Source organism: Eumetopias jubatus, unplaced genomic scaffold (assembly GCF_037043125.1).
Source record: "Eumetopias jubatus isolate StellerSeaLion01/CBP00866 unplaced genomic scaffold, mEumJub1_p1.0 scaffold_1, whole genome shotgun sequence".
Lineage (NCBI taxonomy): Eukaryota > Metazoa > Chordata > Mammalia > Carnivora > Otariidae > Eumetopias > Eumetopias jubatus.
In genome coordinates, this window is record NW_028274807.1 from 215,743,089 (window position 1) to 215,761,319 (window position 18,231).

General features: G+C 58.1%; 1 protein-coding gene across 3 annotated transcripts; it reads left to right on the forward strand.

Moving 5' to 3' along the window:
- Nucleotides 1-236: 236 nt before the first annotated feature.
- On the forward strand, nucleotides 237-14,254 carry DAPK3 (death associated protein kinase 3). Of its 3 annotated transcripts, none has more exons than XM_028126322.2 (9): nucleotides 237-315; nucleotides 1,258-1,398; nucleotides 6,875-7,235; nucleotides 7,388-7,517; nucleotides 7,809-7,857; nucleotides 8,508-8,534; nucleotides 11,150-11,302; nucleotides 12,002-12,047; nucleotides 12,474-14,254. In XM_028126322.2, exons 2-9 carry the CDS (start codon nucleotides 1,337-1,339, stop codon nucleotides 13,008-13,010), a joined length of 1,365 nt encoding a protein of 454 aa, XP_027982123.1. In that variant the 5' UTR covers nucleotides 237-315; nucleotides 1,258-1,336; the 3' UTR covers nucleotides 13,011-14,254. The 3 variants fall into 3 exon arrangements, with proteins under 3 accessions (XP_027982123.1, XP_027982124.1, XP_027982125.1); XM_028126323.2 differs by lacking the exon at nucleotides 237-315 and adding an exon at nucleotides 485-547; XM_028126324.2 differs by lacking the exon at nucleotides 237-315 and adding an exon at nucleotides 585-651.
- The last annotated feature ends 3,977 nt before the right edge of the window (nucleotides 14,255-18,231 follow it).

An 18,231-nucleotide genomic window follows, 5' to 3' on the forward strand; every position in this document is an offset into this window, starting at 1 on the left:
GCTTCCTAAGTGTGACCGGCGTCCGTTCCAGCCAATCCGCTGCCGAAGGCGAGCCTGCCGGCCAGTGGCAATACATCATCCGGAGGATCGGACTCCAGCCCGCTGGGCCTGGAAGGAGGCGGGGGGGGGCGGGGCGTCACGAGGGGCGGGCGCGTAGACCAATGGGCGGCGGGACCCCCCTCCCGGGGGCGGGCACTGGCTGACGCGGCGACGTCGACGCAGGTCGGTGCGTCCCGGCGGCCGAGGCGGCGGGGCTGGAGAGGGCGGCGGTGGCCAGCGCGGCAGAGGGCCGGCCGGGGCGCGGGGCCGCGGACGGTGCGGAGCGGGCGCGACTCGTGGCCGGCGGCGGGCGGGGGAGGCCGAGGCGGCGTTTCGGGGGCGCGGGGGGGACGTTCGGGGACCTCCTTGGGATGAGCCGGCAGGAGAAGGGGCTGGGTCGGGGCTTGTGAGGGGCGTGGCGGCCTTGGAGACGCTCGAACCCGGACGTTAGGGCTTGGAGGGGCCTGTGGAGAGGGCCGTGGCGGTGTAGCCTGGAGCTTGTCCGAAGGTTGGGGAAAAGACGGTGGAGGAGACTCTGAGATGTGGCCCTTTGCGGGTGGGGGAGACGGGATGCGGGCCTCTGCAGGGGTGCCTTCGAGGAGCGGGGAAGCGGTTAGTGCTGTCGGGACGGCGGAGGTCAGGGGGCGGCGACCGTGGGTAGGGGGCTGGCCGGAGTTTGGAAGCCATTGTTCAGTTCCCGAGGAATTTAGCACACCGCTGAGGAAGGTCTTAAGAGATCTGTGGTCAGGGGTTTGTGGGGGGGACGGGTGAGGACAGGAGGGGTTAAGGTCGCAGGTGGGCAGGGAGGTGGGGGGTGTTGGCATTGGAACGGCTTAGGATGTTGGACAGGTGCAAGGGAGCCCCGGGTGTGCAGAGTGGGGGGGGAACTTGCAGGAATGTGGGGGGGTGCTTTGGATGAGCAGGTTGGGAGAGGCCTAGGAGGGAGAGGCAGAGAAGGGCTGGGGCAGTGTGTGGGGAGCCAGAGGTGTGGGCCTGGGGGTAGTTTTGGGGCCAAGCCTGCACAGTGGGGCTTCCAGAGACGGTGTGGTGTGGTGTCCAAGTGAGGTAACGGGAAAGTACCCGGCCTGCCACATGCATGTGCCTTTTATGAGGAGCATGGAACTTCGTTTGGGGGCGCAGGGTGGGGGAGGTTGCTCCGTGTAGCTAAGAGTAATAGTTGGTGTCTCACTTCTTCCCTATTTCCCCTTTCTCCTCCAGGGTCACAGCTAGGGGACTCCCTGAGGTCCTGTCTCCAGCCTTGAGCGAAGGGAAGGCACCAGAAAGCAGGCCGCCCACCATGTCAACATTCAGGCAGGAAGACGTAGAAGACTACTATGAGATGGGGGAGGAGCTGGGCAGGTGAGCAGGGCCGGCCGCTGGAGCTCGGGACATGGGAGGGGGGCACTGTGGGGTTTCAGGATAGTATCCCTCCGCCCCGTCCTTCATCCTCCTCTCCGAGAAGGAATGAGTCAGTGGCATGTGCTGGCCAAAGGAATTTAGGCTTTGGAGTCAGGTGGCCCTGTCTGCACATTCCTGTTTTGACCTCTGTTGGGGAGAAATAGAATTGAGCCCATGGAGCACCTACCAGGGTTCCTGCCATGTGGCGGGAGAACAGTAGGTGGTGGCAACGTTTGTTGGTAAAGGTGTGTCCCTCTATTTAATCCTCTCTTGAGGGAGATGATTGGTTTTCGTGCACATTTGCAGGAGAGGCCTCCTGTCTGGGCCCACGTCCCTGCCAATTGTTTAGCATTCTTGTGGGAAAGAGCGGAGGTTTCCCATTCCAGCCAGGCAGCTGATTTCCTGTCTGGCGGGGCCTCGGAGTGTCCCCTGAGAACACCGTGCCTCAGACTAGTCAGGCACCATCCGTCCCCACCCCCCCCCCCCAGCCTCAGACCTTATTTGGTGAGTTCGCTGCTGACCAGCCCCATGATGTCACCAAAAGGGAATGTAAATAACTGAGTCGTGTCTCACGCCTTGGCTGAGAAAGTGTTTCAGGCTCATTTGGGATTCTGAAGTCCCTCCTTTAGGAATTTCCTTAATAGAGTGGTAGAGAATGTAGCCCCCCCCCCCCCGCCCCTCCATCTCATCCTTTATTGTTGGAAATGTGTTAGGTCCTCCTGCTGAGGGTGGCTTGGCCAAAGTCAGCCAAATGTCCCACGTATATGCCCCTTCACCCACCGATTCCACTGTTAAGAATTAATTCCACAGGAATATGTATGTGCACAGACCCAGTGACCTAAGAACAGGGGTAGTCGCTGTAAGGATTTTATGGGAAGTTTCTTCAATGGTCCAGCCCCACTGCCTCTGGAGCATTATGCAGCCTGTAGAATGTTCGCTACTCTGGAGGCGTACTGAAGTTTTGTAGTAGCTGGGTCCGTTTTAATAATTAATATATTTTATTTAACCCAGTAGATTGAACTATTATCATTTTACTTGTAAGCGCAACAAAAATTACAGGTGAAGGATTTTACCACCTTTTTTGGATGTGAAGCCTTTGAAATCTGGTGTGTGATACACGCTTCCAGCACATCTCGGTTCAGACTGGTGTGCAGGCCACTGCGTGGCTGGTGGCTGTCATCTTGGGCGGCACGGCTCTGTCCAATGATCCCAAATGTGCTCAGAGATCTGTGAGGTGAACGGCTAGAGGCACAGATGCTGCACACGCTGTGCCGCAGTTTATATGAGTTACAGACGTCGTTTGGACATCCCAAGTTCTAGTCTGTCTTTCCGTTACTTTCGTTCACCTACGAAAAGAGCTACCAGGCAGGTGCGCCTGCTCTCCCTGTTTTATAAAGAAGCGGAGGCCGAGAGGAGGGAAGCAGCTTGCCCCAGGCCACGCAGGCTGGAAGTGGCCATGTGGGATTCTAGCCCTGAGACCAAGCCCTGCTGGCTGCAAAGCCCAGGTGTGCCGGAACCAGAGGTGGGCATTAGGCTTCCGCCTGCCCCCCTGGCAGAGGCCCAGTAGATGTCCCAGTGGGGCGGGACCCTGTGCATCAGGAAGACGTGCACCCTTGTGCCCGGACAGCATCCTCTCCCATGCTCGCTCTGCACCTCGGCAGGTGGCTGCCGCAGAAGCTCTCAGTTTCAGAGGCAGAGTCTTCCCCGGGGCTAATTACGGACTGTCTTTGGGTAATTCGCAGCCTGGCATCCTCGTGGTGATGAGGACCACAAATAAAGCAGGGCCACGTTTTCTTGTCCCAGGGGGATGGGGCCGCATGGACTGGAAGCCACTTTCTTTGTGTGTGTGCTTGGGAGGGGTTAGGGATTCTTTCTTCCTAGTTCACCTTCACGCTGATAGTCTTGGGAAATAAATCACTCTGTGGGTTGACAACGTGGACTTCCGCTCTGGCTTCCACTTCATAGAGTGGTGTGTGCACTTGTGTGGGCTTGGGTTGCCACAGAAAAGTACTGTGGATGGGGCTCCGTGAGCAGCAGAGATTCATACTCTCCCGGGCCTAGAGGCAGGAGGTCCAAGATCAAGGTGTCCGCAGGGCTGGTTCCTCCTGAGGTGCCTCTCCTTGCCGTGCAGATGATCATCTTCTCCCCATGGCCTCACAGGGCTGGCTGTCTGTCTGTGTCTATGTGTTCTTCTCTTCTCTTAAAAGGACACTGGTCAGATTGGATTCATCCCACTCCTGTGAGCTCATTTTATTTTATTTTATTTAAAGATTTTATTTATTTGAGAGAGGGCATGAGAGAGAGCACACACAAGCAGCGGGGAGGGGCAGAGGGAGAAGCAGACCCCCCGCTGAGCAAGGAGCCCGTTGCCAGACTCGATCCCAGGACCCTGACGCTTACCCAACTGAGCCACCCAGGCGCCCTATGTAAGCTCATTTTAACTGAATCACCTTTTTAAGGTCCTGTCTCTGGATAGTCCCGCTCTGAGGTGCTGGGGGTTAGGACTTCAACAAGGATTTTTGAGGTACCCAGTTTAGCCTGTAATAGCATTTTTTTGCCTATTCCCATGAGCCCTGTCTTACTCCTCTTCATTTGTTAGTTTCCCTTAGAATAAAGCAGGGGAGAACAGTCCTCATATCTGAAAATGAGGCCCCACGTCCAGCACTTAGCCCAGTGCCGCCGGCATGGGGTGAACGTTCAGAATTCGATGTCATTCCCATCGGGGACTTGTTGTGGGACTTGCTTGGCTAGTGCAGGCAGAAGAGAGGGGAAGCATTTCGGGTAGGGGAGAGTTGGTGGAGACATGGAGGGGGCAGGAGAGTAGTGTCCCCCAAGGACCTTTGTGGCAGGTTCAGGAGGTAGGGGGATGAGCCCTGACCAGGAGCACTGCCTTTCTTGGCTGACCTGCACACTTGGCTTTTGGATGAGTGTTTGAGTCTCCTGTCACCGCCGTCACTGATCACCACAATTCAGTGGCCTAGAAGGACGTGCAATTATGTGAAAGGTCTGGGAGTCTGGAGTCTAAAACAGACCTGTAGGGCTGGTTCCCCCCAGGGCCCCAGGGAGACCCGACTCCAGCCTTTTCTTGGCCCGTGGCCCCCCCTTCATCCTCACCGCCAGCAGCATGGGGTCTGCCCATCTCTGGGACTCCCACCCTCTGCCTCCCTCTCCTGAGGACCTCATGAGGATCCTGGCCCCCGGGAACCCAGGGTCACCCCCACCACAGGGGCCTTGACTTGCTTCCACCTGCCAAGGTCCCTTTTACCAGAAGCCGTGATCTGTTGACAGGTTCTGGGTTTCACCCGTGGGTGTCCTTGGCGGGGCCATCATTCAGCCCACTGTGTTAGTAGGTTGCCCATCTTGAACGTCTCCCATCTTCCGATTGAGCGGGGGTAGAACACATCTGTGCTGGCACCATGGGTTGGTCCACTTATCGCCCAAACCCCGTTGGGTCCCTCGCTCGTCTGTGTGTCCTGTTCCTAGGCTCGTTCTGCCTGGCCTGACCTGCCTCTGCTGTTGCCAGCTTCAGAGAGCCTAACCCCCGCCTGTCCCCATCTCTGCCCTTCCTTCCTCGGAGCCCTCCCCCTCACCTCCCTGTCTCTTTTCTCTTGATCCCTGGTGGTGCCTTGATGTTTTCTTTCAGGAGTGTGTGCTTTGTCTTGCACTTGGTCCCCGCTTATGTGGAGTCAGCAAAGTACGGCCTGTGGGCACATCCGGCCCCAGCCTAGTGTGATCCTGCCTGCCTCTGAACCTGGAATGTTTTTTTATTTTTTTAAAAGGTTGTAAAAACGCATAAGAATTATGACAGAAACCACATGGCCCACAAGGCTAAAAATATTTATTGTCTGGCTTTTTTCAGCCAGCTTTTGAGTTAAAGTAAGTTAATATAACTAAGTTCTTGGATAGCAAAATAATTTGGACATTGGACAGCTCCCTGGGGTACAGTAAATAGGATTTCTGTCTCTTTTAATAACTGCTCTCTTGAGATATAATCCACGTACTGTACAGTTCACCCATTTACAGTGTGCAAGTTAGTGATCTTTTAGTGTATTTACAGGGTTTTGCAGCTGTTACCCTAAATAATTCTAGAATATTCCATCACCCAAAAGCAATCCTGTCCCCATTAGCTGTCACCTCCCCACGCCTCCCCAGCCCCCGGCCCCCACGAGCCCCCTTCCTGTCCGTGGATGAGCCTGTTCCGGACGTGTCACCCACGTGGACTCACACCCCGTGTGGCCTTCTGAGTCTGGTTCCCTCCCTGAGCGTCGTGGGCTCGGGGTCCGTCCCCGGGGCAGCACGTGTGGGCAGCTTGCTCCTGTTCGCGGCCGATTGACGTGTCCGTGGGTGGTGGACATGTATTCATCTGTCGATCGCCATCTGGTTGTTTCCCCCTTGAGGCTGCTGGGAATCGTGCTGACTGAGGATTTGTGTAGAACCACTCTGTGGATTTCTGTTGTCATTTCTCTTGGGCAGACATTGGAAGGAACTGCAGAGGTGTGTGGAAACAGTTTCTGTGGGTGCAGGCCCTGGCCCTTGTTCTCTCTGTCAGTTTGAAAATGTGTGTGTTCCTCTTACTTGACCGGTTAAATAAGAAGTCAGTGGCTTTTTAAGTTTTTTCTTAGGTTTCTTTTTTTTTTTAAGATTTTATTTATTTATTTGAGAGAGCGAGAATGAGAGAGAGAGAGAGCACATGAGAGGGGGGAGGGTCAGAGGGAGAAGCAGACTCCCCGCCGAGCAGGGAGCCCGATGCGGGACTCGATCCCGGGACTCCAGGATCACGACCTGAGCCGAAGGCAGTCACTTAACCAACTGAGCCACCCAGGTGCCCCTTTTCTTAGGTTTTTAAACATGACAAAATAGACTATGGAAAGTCAAATCAGTGTAGAATTACATCACATAAAAGAACCCCTCTGGGGCGCCTGGGTGGCTCAGTCGTTGAGCGTCTGCCTTCAGCTCAGGTCATGATCCCAGGGGCCTGGGCTCGAGCCCCGCATCGGGCTCCCTGCTTCTCCTTCTCCCACTCCCCCTGCTTGAGTTTCTGCTCTCGCTGTCTCTCTCTCTGTCAAATAAATAAAATGTTAAAGAGAAAAAAAAAATCCCTCTCGGCCGCCCCACCCCTCAGCCCCCTCCTCTGACACAGGTGGCGAGCAGGGTGGCCAGCTCTCAGGGCCTCCTGCCCACTGTGCCCGAGGAAACACCTCCTGTCGGCCGCTTTCTCCTGGCTGCCTGGGATCCCACCGGCCCCGGGATGGACTCAGTTCCCTTTTGTAAACACTGAGGCACTTCCCTGCTCTCTGCCTGGCAGACCTGCCATGGCTGCTTTGGACCCACCTAGCAGCTCACCTGCCACCTGGCGGGGCCGGGAGGTGCTGTCGCAGAAGCCCCGTCCCCTCCCCAGTTCCTCGCCGGGCCCCTGCTCACTCCTCTGTCCCCGCAGTGGCCAGTTTGCCATTGTACGGAAATGCCGACAGAAGGGCACCGGGAAGGAGTATGCGGCCAAGTTCATCAAGAAGCGCCGTCTGTCATCCAGCCGGCGGGGCGTCAGCCGGGAGGAGATCGAACGAGAGGTGAACATCCTGCGGGAGATCCGGCACCCCAACATAATCACGCTACACGACATCTTTGAGAACAAGACGGACGTGGTGCTCATCCTAGAGCTGGTCTCGGGTGGGGAGCTCTTCGACTTCCTGGCGGAAAAGGAGTCACTGACGGAGGACGAGGCCACTCAGTTCCTCAAGCAGATCCTGGATGGCGTCCACTACCTGCACTCCAAGCGCATCGCCCACTTTGACCTCAAGGTGGGCCCCAGCAGGGTGGTGGGTCCGGGGAGGGGGTCCAGCTCTTACAGCGCAGAATGCAGGCTGGTGACCTCTTGGGGGTTCCCAGGGGAGATTCGGGGCTGTCCTGGGGACGCTGGGCTGGCAGAGCAACAGACCTGCTATATCCCCAGCCAGAAAACATCATGCTGCTGGACAAGAACGTGCCCAACCCACGGATCAAGCTCATCGACTTTGGCATCGCGCACAAGATTGAAGCAGGGAATGAGTTCAAGAATATCTTTGGCACCCCCGAATTCGTGGGTATGGCTCTGCATAGTGCCTTGGGGCCAGGGTTTGTGGGGCCATTTGAGGATTCCTGGCCTGTGGGGGCGCCTCGGGCCTGGCCCTGGGCATCTGGCCCACCCCCCTGATTTCCTCTCCCGGGTCCTGGTGTCAGGCACGTGAAGGTTGGGCCTTCCTGGCCCAGAGCCACCCTGCCCCCCGCGCCCCCTCCGCCAGGTGGGCCCTGCTCCTCCCTCTGGCCATATCCCCTGTGCTGCCTCAGATATACCAGGATCTGACCCTGCCCCTTCCGTCTCCCTGTCCCTGCAGCTCCAGAGATCGTCAACTATGAACCCCTGGGTCTGGAGGCGGACATGTGGTGAGTGGTGGGGAGTGGTGGGGCCAGGGCTGCCTGGCGCTGAGCTCAGCACACACATGCCTGGCATGTAGCCCTTTTGCTCCTCAGGGAGCCCCTCAGCCTGGGAGCTGCCAGGCCACAGCCTCAGGCTGGGATGTAGCCCATCCGCCTGGCTGTTGGGTGTGGGCAAGACAGACCACTGCCTTGGAACGGGGGTCGGCAAATGATGGCCCGCCAGCCAGGGCAGGTCTGTGAGCTCAGAATGGTTTTCTTGTTAAGGTGTTGTTAAACACAAAACAGACAAATAAGGGACAGAAACTGTGACCCAGAAAGCCTGAAATATTTGCTATCTCACCCTTTGTAGGAAGAGTTTGTCAGCCCCGCTTGGAGCACGGCAGGCACAGAGTCCCGCATCTGCCCCAACCTCTCCCCTGCCCAGTTTGAGCCTTGATAGGGTGGGTGTGGCCAGATGAGCTCGGGTTCCCAGTCCTGAGACACCCAGAGCTGAGGGAGGAGTGCCCTTAGTGGAGGCCATGCAGACCCTGGAAGGAGAGCAGTACAGGCCATGGGCTTCTGGCTTCCCCATCTGGGCCAGGTAGAGATTCTGGGAATTGGGGTGCCACCCCCACCACTGAGCTGACTGTTCCTCTCTTCTTGTGTGCTCTGTCCAGGAGCATCGGAGTCATCACCTACATCCTGTGAGTGCCTGGTTGGTGCTTCCTGCGTTTCCTGGGGCCCTGCTGGGTCAGGAAGGCTTCTGGGCAGGGACAGGGACCGTGGGCTCTGACCCACCACAGTGCTCAGTGAACTTGGTGGGTGGGTGGGTGGATGGGTGGATGGATGGTGGATGGGTGGATGGTTGGATGGTGGATGGGTGGATGGTTGGTTGGTGGATGGGTGGATGGATGGATGGATGGTGGATGGGTGGATGGTTGGATGGTGGATGGGTGGGTGAATGGATGGATGGTGGATGGGTGGGTGGGTTGGGTGGGTGGATGGGTGGATGGATGGACGGATGGTGGATGGGTGGGTGGGTGAATAGATGGATGGTGGATGGATGGGTCGGTGGGTTGTGGATGGGTGGATGAGTAAACGAATGAATTTGTATAGGAGGGAAAGGTGATTTCCTGTCTCAGGCTCCTGGAAAACCCTGCTCTGTGCGGAAGAGGTTTCCCTGACCTATTCCCTCAGGCGCCACGGTTGGACTGTTCTCACCTCCATCCCTGTGTTAAGCAGGCCCCCACTGCTCTTTCTTCCCTTGTCAGGTGGCCTAGTGATCCACCCTGAAGGTTTCTTTTTTTTAGATTTTTATTTATTTATTTGACAGAGCCCCAGCGAGAGAGGGAACACAAGCAGGGGGAGCGGGAGAGGGAGAAGCAGGCTTCCTGCCGAGCAGGGAGCCCTATGAGGGGCTTGATCCCAGGATCCTGGGATCGTGACCTGAGCCGAATACAACGCTTAACCCACTGAGCCTCCCAGGTGCCCCACACCCTGAAGGTTTCTTAAGATTTTTTTTTTTTAAGCCTTTAATTATTTTTGGGGTGCCTGAGTGGCTCAGTCATTAAGCATCTGCCTTAGGCTCCGGTCATGTGGGATCGAGCCCCACATCGGAATCCCTGCTCGGCGGGAAGCCTGCTTCTCCCTCTCCCACTCCCACTGCTTGTGCTCCCTCTCTCACTGTGTCTCTCTCTGTCAAATAAAGTCTTTAAAAAAAAAAAAAGATTTTATTTATTCATTTTATGGAGAGAGAGTGAGCACAAACGGGAAGGGGCAGTGGGAGAGGGTGAAGCAGACTCACGGCTGAGCAGGGAGCCTGACATGGGGCTTAATCCCAGAACCCTGGGATCATGACCTGAGCAGGAGCTGAAGGAAGACACTTAACTGACGGAGCCACCCAGGCGCCCCTTACCTCGATCTTTAAAAACAAAAACTAGGGGGCGCCTTGTTGGCTCAGTCGTTAAGCATCTGCCTTCAGCTCCTGCTTCCCCCTCTCCCACTCCCCCTGCTTGTGTTCCCTCTCTCGCTGTGTCTCTCTGTCAAATAAATAAAATCTTAAAAAATTAAAAAAAAATAGAAACAAAAACTGAAAAATATTTAAAAAACCCATCTTGGGGCACCCAAGACTGTGTCCCACAGCTTTAGTCGGTTCTGGTGCCCTCTGCCTGGAGGTGGCTCAGGGCTTGGTCCCACTTGAGCCGCCAGCCACAGGCCAGGTTGTTAGATCAGAGGCTCCCATGAGCCCCCTTGGCCTGGAGAGCCTGCCGGAGCGGCTCCCAGAACTCGGAACAGTGTGCTTATTGGTACCAATTAGTTATGAAGGTCATAGATATGGACCAGCGGCCAGATGAGGAGGCACGTAGGGCGAGGTCTGGGAGGGCTCCGAGCACAGGAGCTCCTGTCTTTGTGGACTTGGAGGTATGCACTCTTCTCCACACATGGAGGCATTCAGAATCCAGCTGGAAACTTCGAGCCCTTTCGTTGAGGGATTTCACGGAGGTTCCATTGTGGAGGCACGAGTGATTAAATTGTCGGTGACGAACTCAATCTCCAGCCCCTCTTCTTGCCCCAGAGGTCAGGGATGGGGCCAGCAGATCCATCCTACTAACCCCATGGCTGCTTCACCTGGCCCCCAGCCCCAGCCCGCGGTCATCTAGGGCCCTTCCATCCAAAAGTGGCCGCGTTCGGGTAGACTCCGGTGTGGCTGAAAGGGGCTTGTGATTGACGGCAAAGGGTTCTTCTCATCTTATCACCTTGCAACCACTTCAGAAACCGAGGCTAGAGACCGAATATCATAACAGGTGCTCCCACCTTCTTAGTTCTTAGTGTTTAGGAGAGTACGAGGCTTATGGGAGCTCTGTGCCTGAGGATGGGTGAGGACCAGAAGTGTATTATTATACGTCACAGTGCCTTGTGCCCAGAGCCCCATGGGGGGGGGTGGGGTGGCCCCCCAGCACAGCTGCTCAGGATGCACATGATATCCTTGTGTCATCTCTGGTGACGTGGCACCCTGCCCGGCTGGCATGGTGTTGGCCAGGACACCCTCCTGGGAAGTCACCAGCTTTTCCTCTGTATTCACTAAACGTTTGGGGCAGATGCTTCCAGCTTCCTTAGAGACACTTGCCCCCTCTTTAGTGCCCATCAGTGGCTGAGCATGACATTTTTGTGCTTCCTGGTGGGACGTTGGGGGCAGGTTCTGGGGGAATGTGGGTGTGCAGGGGAGCTCAGGGCCCAGCATCCGCTTTCCTCTGTGTCTGGCCCCTGAGGTGACAGGGACCAAGTGCCGGGGACGCTGAGCCCTTTGTCCTCCTTCCAGTTTGAGTGGCGCCTCCCCGTTCCTGGGTGAGACCAAGCAGGAGACCCTGACCAACATCTCGGCTGTGAACTATGACTTTGACGAGGAATACTTCAGCAACACCAGCGAGCTGGCCAAGGACTTCATCCGCCGGCTGCTTGTCAAAGACCCCAAGTAGGAACGCCAGGCTGGGCAGGGGGGCTGGCAGGGAAGGCCTTCCGGCTCCCCAAGAACGTGTCCCTCCATGCTGTCCCCTCCGCGTAACTGGGAGTTGGGGTCAGCAGTGGATGCTCACGTTGGCTCCCACTGTGTCCTGAAGAGCTGTTAATTCCTTGCCGATATTTTAGTTTTCGTGTGAAATTCCAAATTCCTTGGGTACTTTTCCCAGGAAAATCTAAAACTTCTGGCATCATGGAGCCCTCATTCACAGAGAGGGGCTCCTGTTGCTGACAGCCCTCCCCTGGTGCGAGCCGCTCATTCCTTCCATCTCTCTGATCCCTCCTGTGGGCGCCGGAGTTGGCGAGACCCAGCGTTTGGTCTCACCCCACTTCACAAAACCCCTCAGAAAGCATGGAAGACCCCGGGGCCTGCGCCCCCACTGGCCCCTTCATGGGCTCCTTGCTGGCTGAGTGGAGCATGCACTCTGGAGATCACAGGTAGTTTCAAGGGCATTTCAGGGACTTGCCCCCAGGCTGGAGGGGAGTCCCTAGGGGTCCGTGTGTAGGAGTCATCAGAGGTGGGGATGGAGAGCAGAGGTGCGGGGGAGAGCCTGGAAAATCCCTTCCCTGTTGTCTGCTTGTCTCTCCGCCAGCCTCATGGGAGGATAGGGCACATAGCATGCGTGGCACTAACCAGGGTGGGGGGCTCTTCCAGGAGAAGAATGACCATCGCCCAGAGCCTGGAGCACTCCTGGATCAAGGTGAGGTGGGCGGGGCAGCTCCCACTCAAGGATGGCAAGGGTGACACGGCCTCTGTCTGGGGAGGGCCCCCGGGGGAGTGGGCCTGAGTGGCATCGGGCGTGGGGTGTGCCCCGAGGTGGTGTTGGTCTCCCTCTAGTGCCCGGCTGGCTCTTCAGCCGCTCTGCACGCAGCAGGGCTCCCTCCCACAGAAACTTCCAGAATGGGTGGCATCTCGGCCAGGAGCATCAACCTTCCCTAAAGGGCCAGAGAGTCTGTGTTTTCTTCGCTGCCATCTCTGGCGTGACTGCTGAGCTCTGCCCTCCTAGCAGGAGAGCGCCAGAGCCATGTGCTGGTAGAACGGTATCTGGGAAAGCCGGCCAAAGGCTGCATGTGGCCCTCGGTGGCTGCCCTGCCCCTGCTGAGGCCACGGGCCTCTGTCTCTGCAGGCAATCCGGCGGCGGAACGTGCGGCGTGAAGACAGCGGCCGGAAGCCCGAGCGGCGGCGCTTGAAGACGGCGCGCCTCAAGGAGTACACCATCAAGTCCCACTCGAGCATGCCCCCCAACAACACTTACGTCAACTTCGAGCGCTTCTCCAAGGTGCTGGAGGAGGTGGCGGCAGCGGAGGAGGGCCTGCGGGGCCTGGAGCACAGCCGGCGCCTCTTCCACGAGGACATCGAGGCGCTGACGGCCATCTACGAGGAGAAGGAGGCCTGGTACAGGGAGGAGAACGAGAGCATCGGCCAGGACCTGCGGCGGCTGCGGCAGGAGCTGCACAAGACCGAGGCACTGCAGCGGCAGGCCCAGGAAGAGGCTAAGGGTGCCCTGCTGGGGGCCAGTGGGCTCAAGCGCCGCTTCAGCCGCCTCGAGAACCGCTACGAGGCCCTGGCGAAGCAGGTGGCCTCCGAGATGCGCTTCGTGCAGGATCTGGTGCGCGCCATGGAGCAGGAGAAACTGCAGGGCGTGGAGTGCGGCCTTCGCTAGAGCTGCAGGTGGGGGGAGGGGCGCGGGGCGGAGGGCACCCGCAGTGTGGGCCTCTGTCACCCCGGGCCGGCCCTGGGGCTTCCTGAGCTGGGGGGGCCGGGGCGGGAGGGGTGCTGGGCTGGGACGCGCTCCATGGGGCTGGGAATTCGAGGCCACTTAGCTCCTCTGTCCCACGGCCCTGGCAACTCGGGGGGGTTCTGGGGCAGCGTCACCCAGGGGACTCTGGGCTCTGCAAACGGTTGGCTGGCGGGGGGCAGCCTCTGTGTGCGGGGCCTGTGTAGGGGGCTTTGCCCAGGGCCCGGGGCTTGGCATCAGAGGGGCCTCAACGGCCTCTGCTGGACACCAGACAGGAGGTGGCTCCCCCGGGGTCGGCGGTGGAGGTGGTTTCTGACCCGGCTCTCTTCATCCCCCATGCTCACTGTGCCCCCAGCACTGAGCTAGCACCAGGGCCAATGGAGGGGATGGCCCAGCCCTCGAGGTGTCAGTTTGGAGGGGCTACTGAGAGTGTGTGTGGCCGGGTGCCGTACCCTGATGCAGAAGCCCAGGGCGTCCCAGGTGCGGGGTGAGGCGCCGTCATGGCCCCACGCTCGTCTCTGAAGCTCCCACGGCCCAGTATGCGGGGATGACACACCCAGCCCCCGTCGCACCCCAGCTTTACTCCCCGTTCCAGTGCTGCCTTTTGGACTGTCAGGGCTCGCGGTCGTGGCCATTGGAGTCGTGGCCCCTGGAATGCTCTGCGAAGGCTCAGGGTCCCCTGAGTGCCCGTCCAGCCCCTGCAGCTCCGCGGGAGGAGAAAGCCCCGTTGCCCTGGACCAGAGGGGGTGAGGGGGTTGCTGCGGGCAGTGCTATCGTCCGCCACTAGGTGCCGCCCTCGAGCAGGGTCAAGGGCCAGAGGAAGGGCCTAAGGTCTGGGCTTCGCCAAAACGTGGGTCCCCGGCGGGTGGTGCCCTGCGCTGGTTCTTCTCAGCTGTTGGTCGGGTTAAGAGAGTGACACCTGTGCAGCCTGTAGCCCGAGAGTTCCCGGGACAGAGGCCGTCCTGGGCCGAGTGCGGGGAGGAACCAGGCAGGGGCACTGGCCAGGACCTCAGGATCTGGCTGTGGGGTCTGACTGGGCTGTCCTCCTGTGTGCCTAGGCCTGGCCCCAGGGCTGGGGTGAGCCACTGTGTACCCCTCTGCGAGCCCTGTTGTACCCATGTGCATGTGTCTGCTGCAATCCTAAAGGAAATAAAGCCCCACTTCCCTGACACACGGCTCTTTGTGCACTCCGGCCCGGGCACCCATGGCCGTGCCTTGCAGGCTCGCAAGTCTGTGCATCTCCCCTGCTGCCCTGGTGCTCTTTGGGAGGAAGAGGGCATCATGGGGGGCTGCGCAGGCCACCCTGATCTCAGGGTTCAGCTGGTCTCACTTCCTTGTCATGAACTGGAAGCTTCCAGGCAACCAGGGTGGTCAGAGGGGTTTCCTGCCCTCTTTGGGCCCCAGCACAGAGCCCACCCCGTCCGCTTGGAGGGGATGTGTGGCGTGCTTGGCACCCCTGCTGCTGATCACTGCAGCCTCTGGGTCTGGACTGTGGTGCCAGGAAGGAGCCCGCACCATCCTCTTACTGCCTCATTCCAAACACCCCGTGCCACATTGCTTGTTTGTCTTTTTAATTTAAAAAATTTGGATCTGACTTACCATAACATTTATCTCTTTTTAATCTCTTTCTGGTTCACAACATCAGGTTTCCGCATTTCAGTAAATTTCAGCTCTTTGCTCAGACCTCAGGTCTTTGCTTGTCCCTGACGGACCTTTGCAGCTGGCCTGTCCAGCCCAGGACCTGGTGTGGCCTGCACATGCGTCTGGCCATCAGGTCCTTTAGGATGATGACTGAGCGGCCAGCCCCCCTGTATCACACTGCAGAGAACAGTGGGCCGGCTGTGGGAGAGGGGTGCCCAGATGTGCGTAGTGTGTGTGAGATCAGTAGGCCTTCAGAGCTTGGGGGGCCCAGGACGGGCAGACGGCCCCGGTCCGGCCAGTGCTGATCAGGCCTCGCACGTCCTGGGCTCTGTGCCAGGCACCGTGCAGCGGTGGCGGGAGGTTGAGACGTCTGTCCTGATGCGGGGGAGGAGGGAGGACTCATCCATCCAGCTGCTCTAAGGTTGGGTAGAAACTGAAATTCACTTTGGCCTTAGACCTACACTTTCAGTATCCAGAGTCCTCTGTGCTGCTGGCTTGAATGGCAGGCATCTACTAGGTAATGGCAGGCGTCCTTGCTTTGGAAACAACTTGGCCCCACCCCTCCTCCCTGGGTTATCTTGGTGGCTCCACTCAGCCCAGCCCCAGGTTCCTCATTCCACCATTTGAGGGCATGGGGAGCCACTTTGGGGTCACACGGCACCTAGCCAGGGCGTCTGGCTCATGCCAGTGCTTAGCAGAGAGTGCTGTCCTTTTGCAGAGCCTGTGGGGCTGATAGTTACTAATCCTGACTTTGGCCCACAGACTCTGAGATGGCCCCCGTGGATCTTTGCCCCCCGCTGTCGCCCCTCGAGAGTGGGCTGGCCCAGTGGTGGGTTCTACCCAACAGGATACAGCAGAGGTGATGGAGGTCACTTGTGTTAGGCTACGTAAGATTGTGGCTTCCACCTTGCTGGCAGACTTTTGGCTCGCTGGTGCCAATGAAGGGAGCTTGTTGGGAGGCCCAGATAGCCAGGAGTGGCCAGCAAGGAGGAAAGCCCACCAACCGCATGAGTGGCCCCAGAAGCAGACCACTCTTCCCCAGTGGAGCCGTTGGATGAAACTCAGCCATCTGATAAAACTCAGCCTTGGCTGGCACCTGGATCGCAGCCTCCCGAGACACGCTGAGCAGAGGACCCAGGTAAGCTATGCCTGGATTCCTGACCCGTGGAGACTGGAGAGAACGTGTGTTGTTTAAGCCACTCTCAGCGGTCCTGTGTTACATGGCAGCAGCTGACTGATACACTGAGGAAAGTGAGCTACAACCCCTTGTCGGTTGACTGAACAATTCACCTGCTCCCGTCCTTTGAGGCCACACTGTGCTTGCTAAGCTTTCATTCCCTCTTCTTTAAGGGGCTGTGATTGGGACGCGTGGTAGTGCTGGGCCGCCATCTTCCTTCCGCTCTGAGGAGAGTGGACCACTGCGCAAGTGTGCAGGGAGGGCTCCCTGCCGTCTGGTTTGGCGTTGTGCAGAGCGGGGGCGGTGGCGTGCCTGTTTCTTGGGGTGGGTTGGAGGAATGGGCCAGGGAGCCATGGATTGCATTCCTCTAGCAGGTGGGAATCAGGCCAGACCTGCCCATAGGTTGGCTCAGATTTTGACTGCAGTTGTGTGTGAAGCTCGTTGGAGGGGAGGATTTAAAGCTTGTGTTTGTCTCAAAGCAAAGCTCTCTAATTGCAGAGCGACCTCGGGCAAGTTACCCCCTCCTGCAAAAGGCGCCCAACCACAAAATGGTGGCGACTCCGCCTTCCCCATCACCAACGCTGAGGATCTGGGGGGAGCTCAGGGTGGGCTCTGCAATCATGAAGTGTGGTGTTAGAGTAGGCGTCGAAGCTGATGGAAGCTGAGTCGGAGCTGGGCGAGGCCACTGCCACGGGTGTCCCCAGGCAACGGGTTGGGTTTTCCCAGCGTGCATCCCCCGACACGAGCTGCAGAGAGGGCACGGGGTGGGCACGGGCATCACAGTCGTGACTAGGGCCACGCTGCGCAGCTCCAGAATCACAGCTCTCACTCGGTGCTCCTCTGCGGTGGCGTGCAAGTCGTTTCACATCTTCCGTGGCTCAGTGTACCCCTCTATGAAACGGGCAGAACAGAACCAACAGCAGGGGTTGATTTTGAAGATGAAATGGATCAAGATATATAAAGTGCTTAAAACAGAGCTGGTCACAGTAGCCAAAAGGTGGACACAACCAAAGTGTCCACCAACAGATGAATGGATAAAGAAGACGTGGCCCATCCACACCCTGGAATATAGTGTTCTGTTACAAAGAAACTCTGACCCCTGCCACAACGGGGACGGACCCCGAGCCCATGAGCCTCAGAGCGGGCGCCAGACACAGAGGGCCACACGGGGTGTAAGTCCACGTGGGTGACGTGTCCAGAACAGGCTCATCCACGGAGAATTGAAAGCAAGGAGTAGAGGAGCAATGTGATTCACAGCAGCCAAATGGTGCAAGCAACCAGGTGTCCATCGATGGATGAATCAATAAACACGGTGCAGTCCATCCACGTGCTGGAACATGATCCAGCCTTAGGAAGGAAGGGACCCTGACACCTGCCACGACGTGGAGGGACCCCGACGATACCATGCTCAGTGAGAGGAGCCAGACCGAGAGGGACATGTCCTGCAGGGCCCCACTCCCAGGAGGTCCCCAGAGGAGTCCCATCCACAGAGACAGGAGAGGGTGGGAGCCAGGGCTGGGGTAGGGGGTGGGGAGTCCGTGCTTTGTGGGGACAGAGTCTGTGTGGGGAGATGGAGAATCCTGGAGACAGAGGGTGGGGGTGCCTGCAGGACAGGGTGAGTGTGCTCCATGCCACTAACAGTGGTTAAGCTTGTTAACCCCCGCCCTGTGCCTCGCCCTGCACCCCTCTTCCACCTGGCTGTTCCTGAGTTATATCCTTTGTAATAAACGGGTAATCTAGGAAGGAAACTGTTTCCCTGTGAGCTGTTCTAGCAAATTATTGAACCCGAGGAGGGGGAATGCACTGGCTGACCCGAAAACTGGTCAGCCAGAAGTGCAGGAGGCTTGGACTTGGGATGGGGGGCAGGTGTGTGGGGCGGAGCCCTGAGCCCGTGGGGTCAGCCCTGACCCCAGGCAGTATCAGATCTGCTTAATGAGAGGGGCCCCACACATGGTGTCAGGAGCGTTGTGGGAGGAGAGAATAGAATGTTCCGTTAGATCCTGGTCATCCGCGGAGGGACCCCAGGTACAGTTGGCAGAAGGATAACGGGAGGCGGGGGGATACACGCAGGGTGGCTCCTGGGGGTTGCAGTGTGTTCCCCAGAAAGAGCAGCAGCTCCTAAACCCTGGAACCTGGGGAAGGACACTTATTTGAAAACAGGGCCTTCACAGATGTCATGGGCAAAGATGAGGTTGGACTGCGGATCCAGTGACAGGTGTCCTAAGGAGGCCACGTGAAGACGATCCCTAGAGGATGGGGCACAGATCGGAGCCGTGCATGCTTCCGCAGCCAGGTGGTGCCAAGGACTGTCGGCCACGGCAGGAGCTG

Bases quoted from the DNA above. Each gene is read 5' to 3' on its own strand.
- DAPK3 (XM_028126322.2), top strand. From the start codon at position 1,337: ATGTCAACATTCAGGCAGGAAGACGTAGAAGACTACTATGAGATGGGG. The intron at 7,518-7,808 runs GTATGGCTCTGC...CTGTCCCTGCAG, and splicing joins TGGCACCCCCGAATTCGTGG to CTCCAGAGATCGTCAACTAT. The intron at 11,303-12,001 runs GTAGGAACGCCA...GGGCTCTTCCAG, and splicing joins CTGCTTGTCAAAGACCCCAA to GAGAAGAATGACCATCGCCC.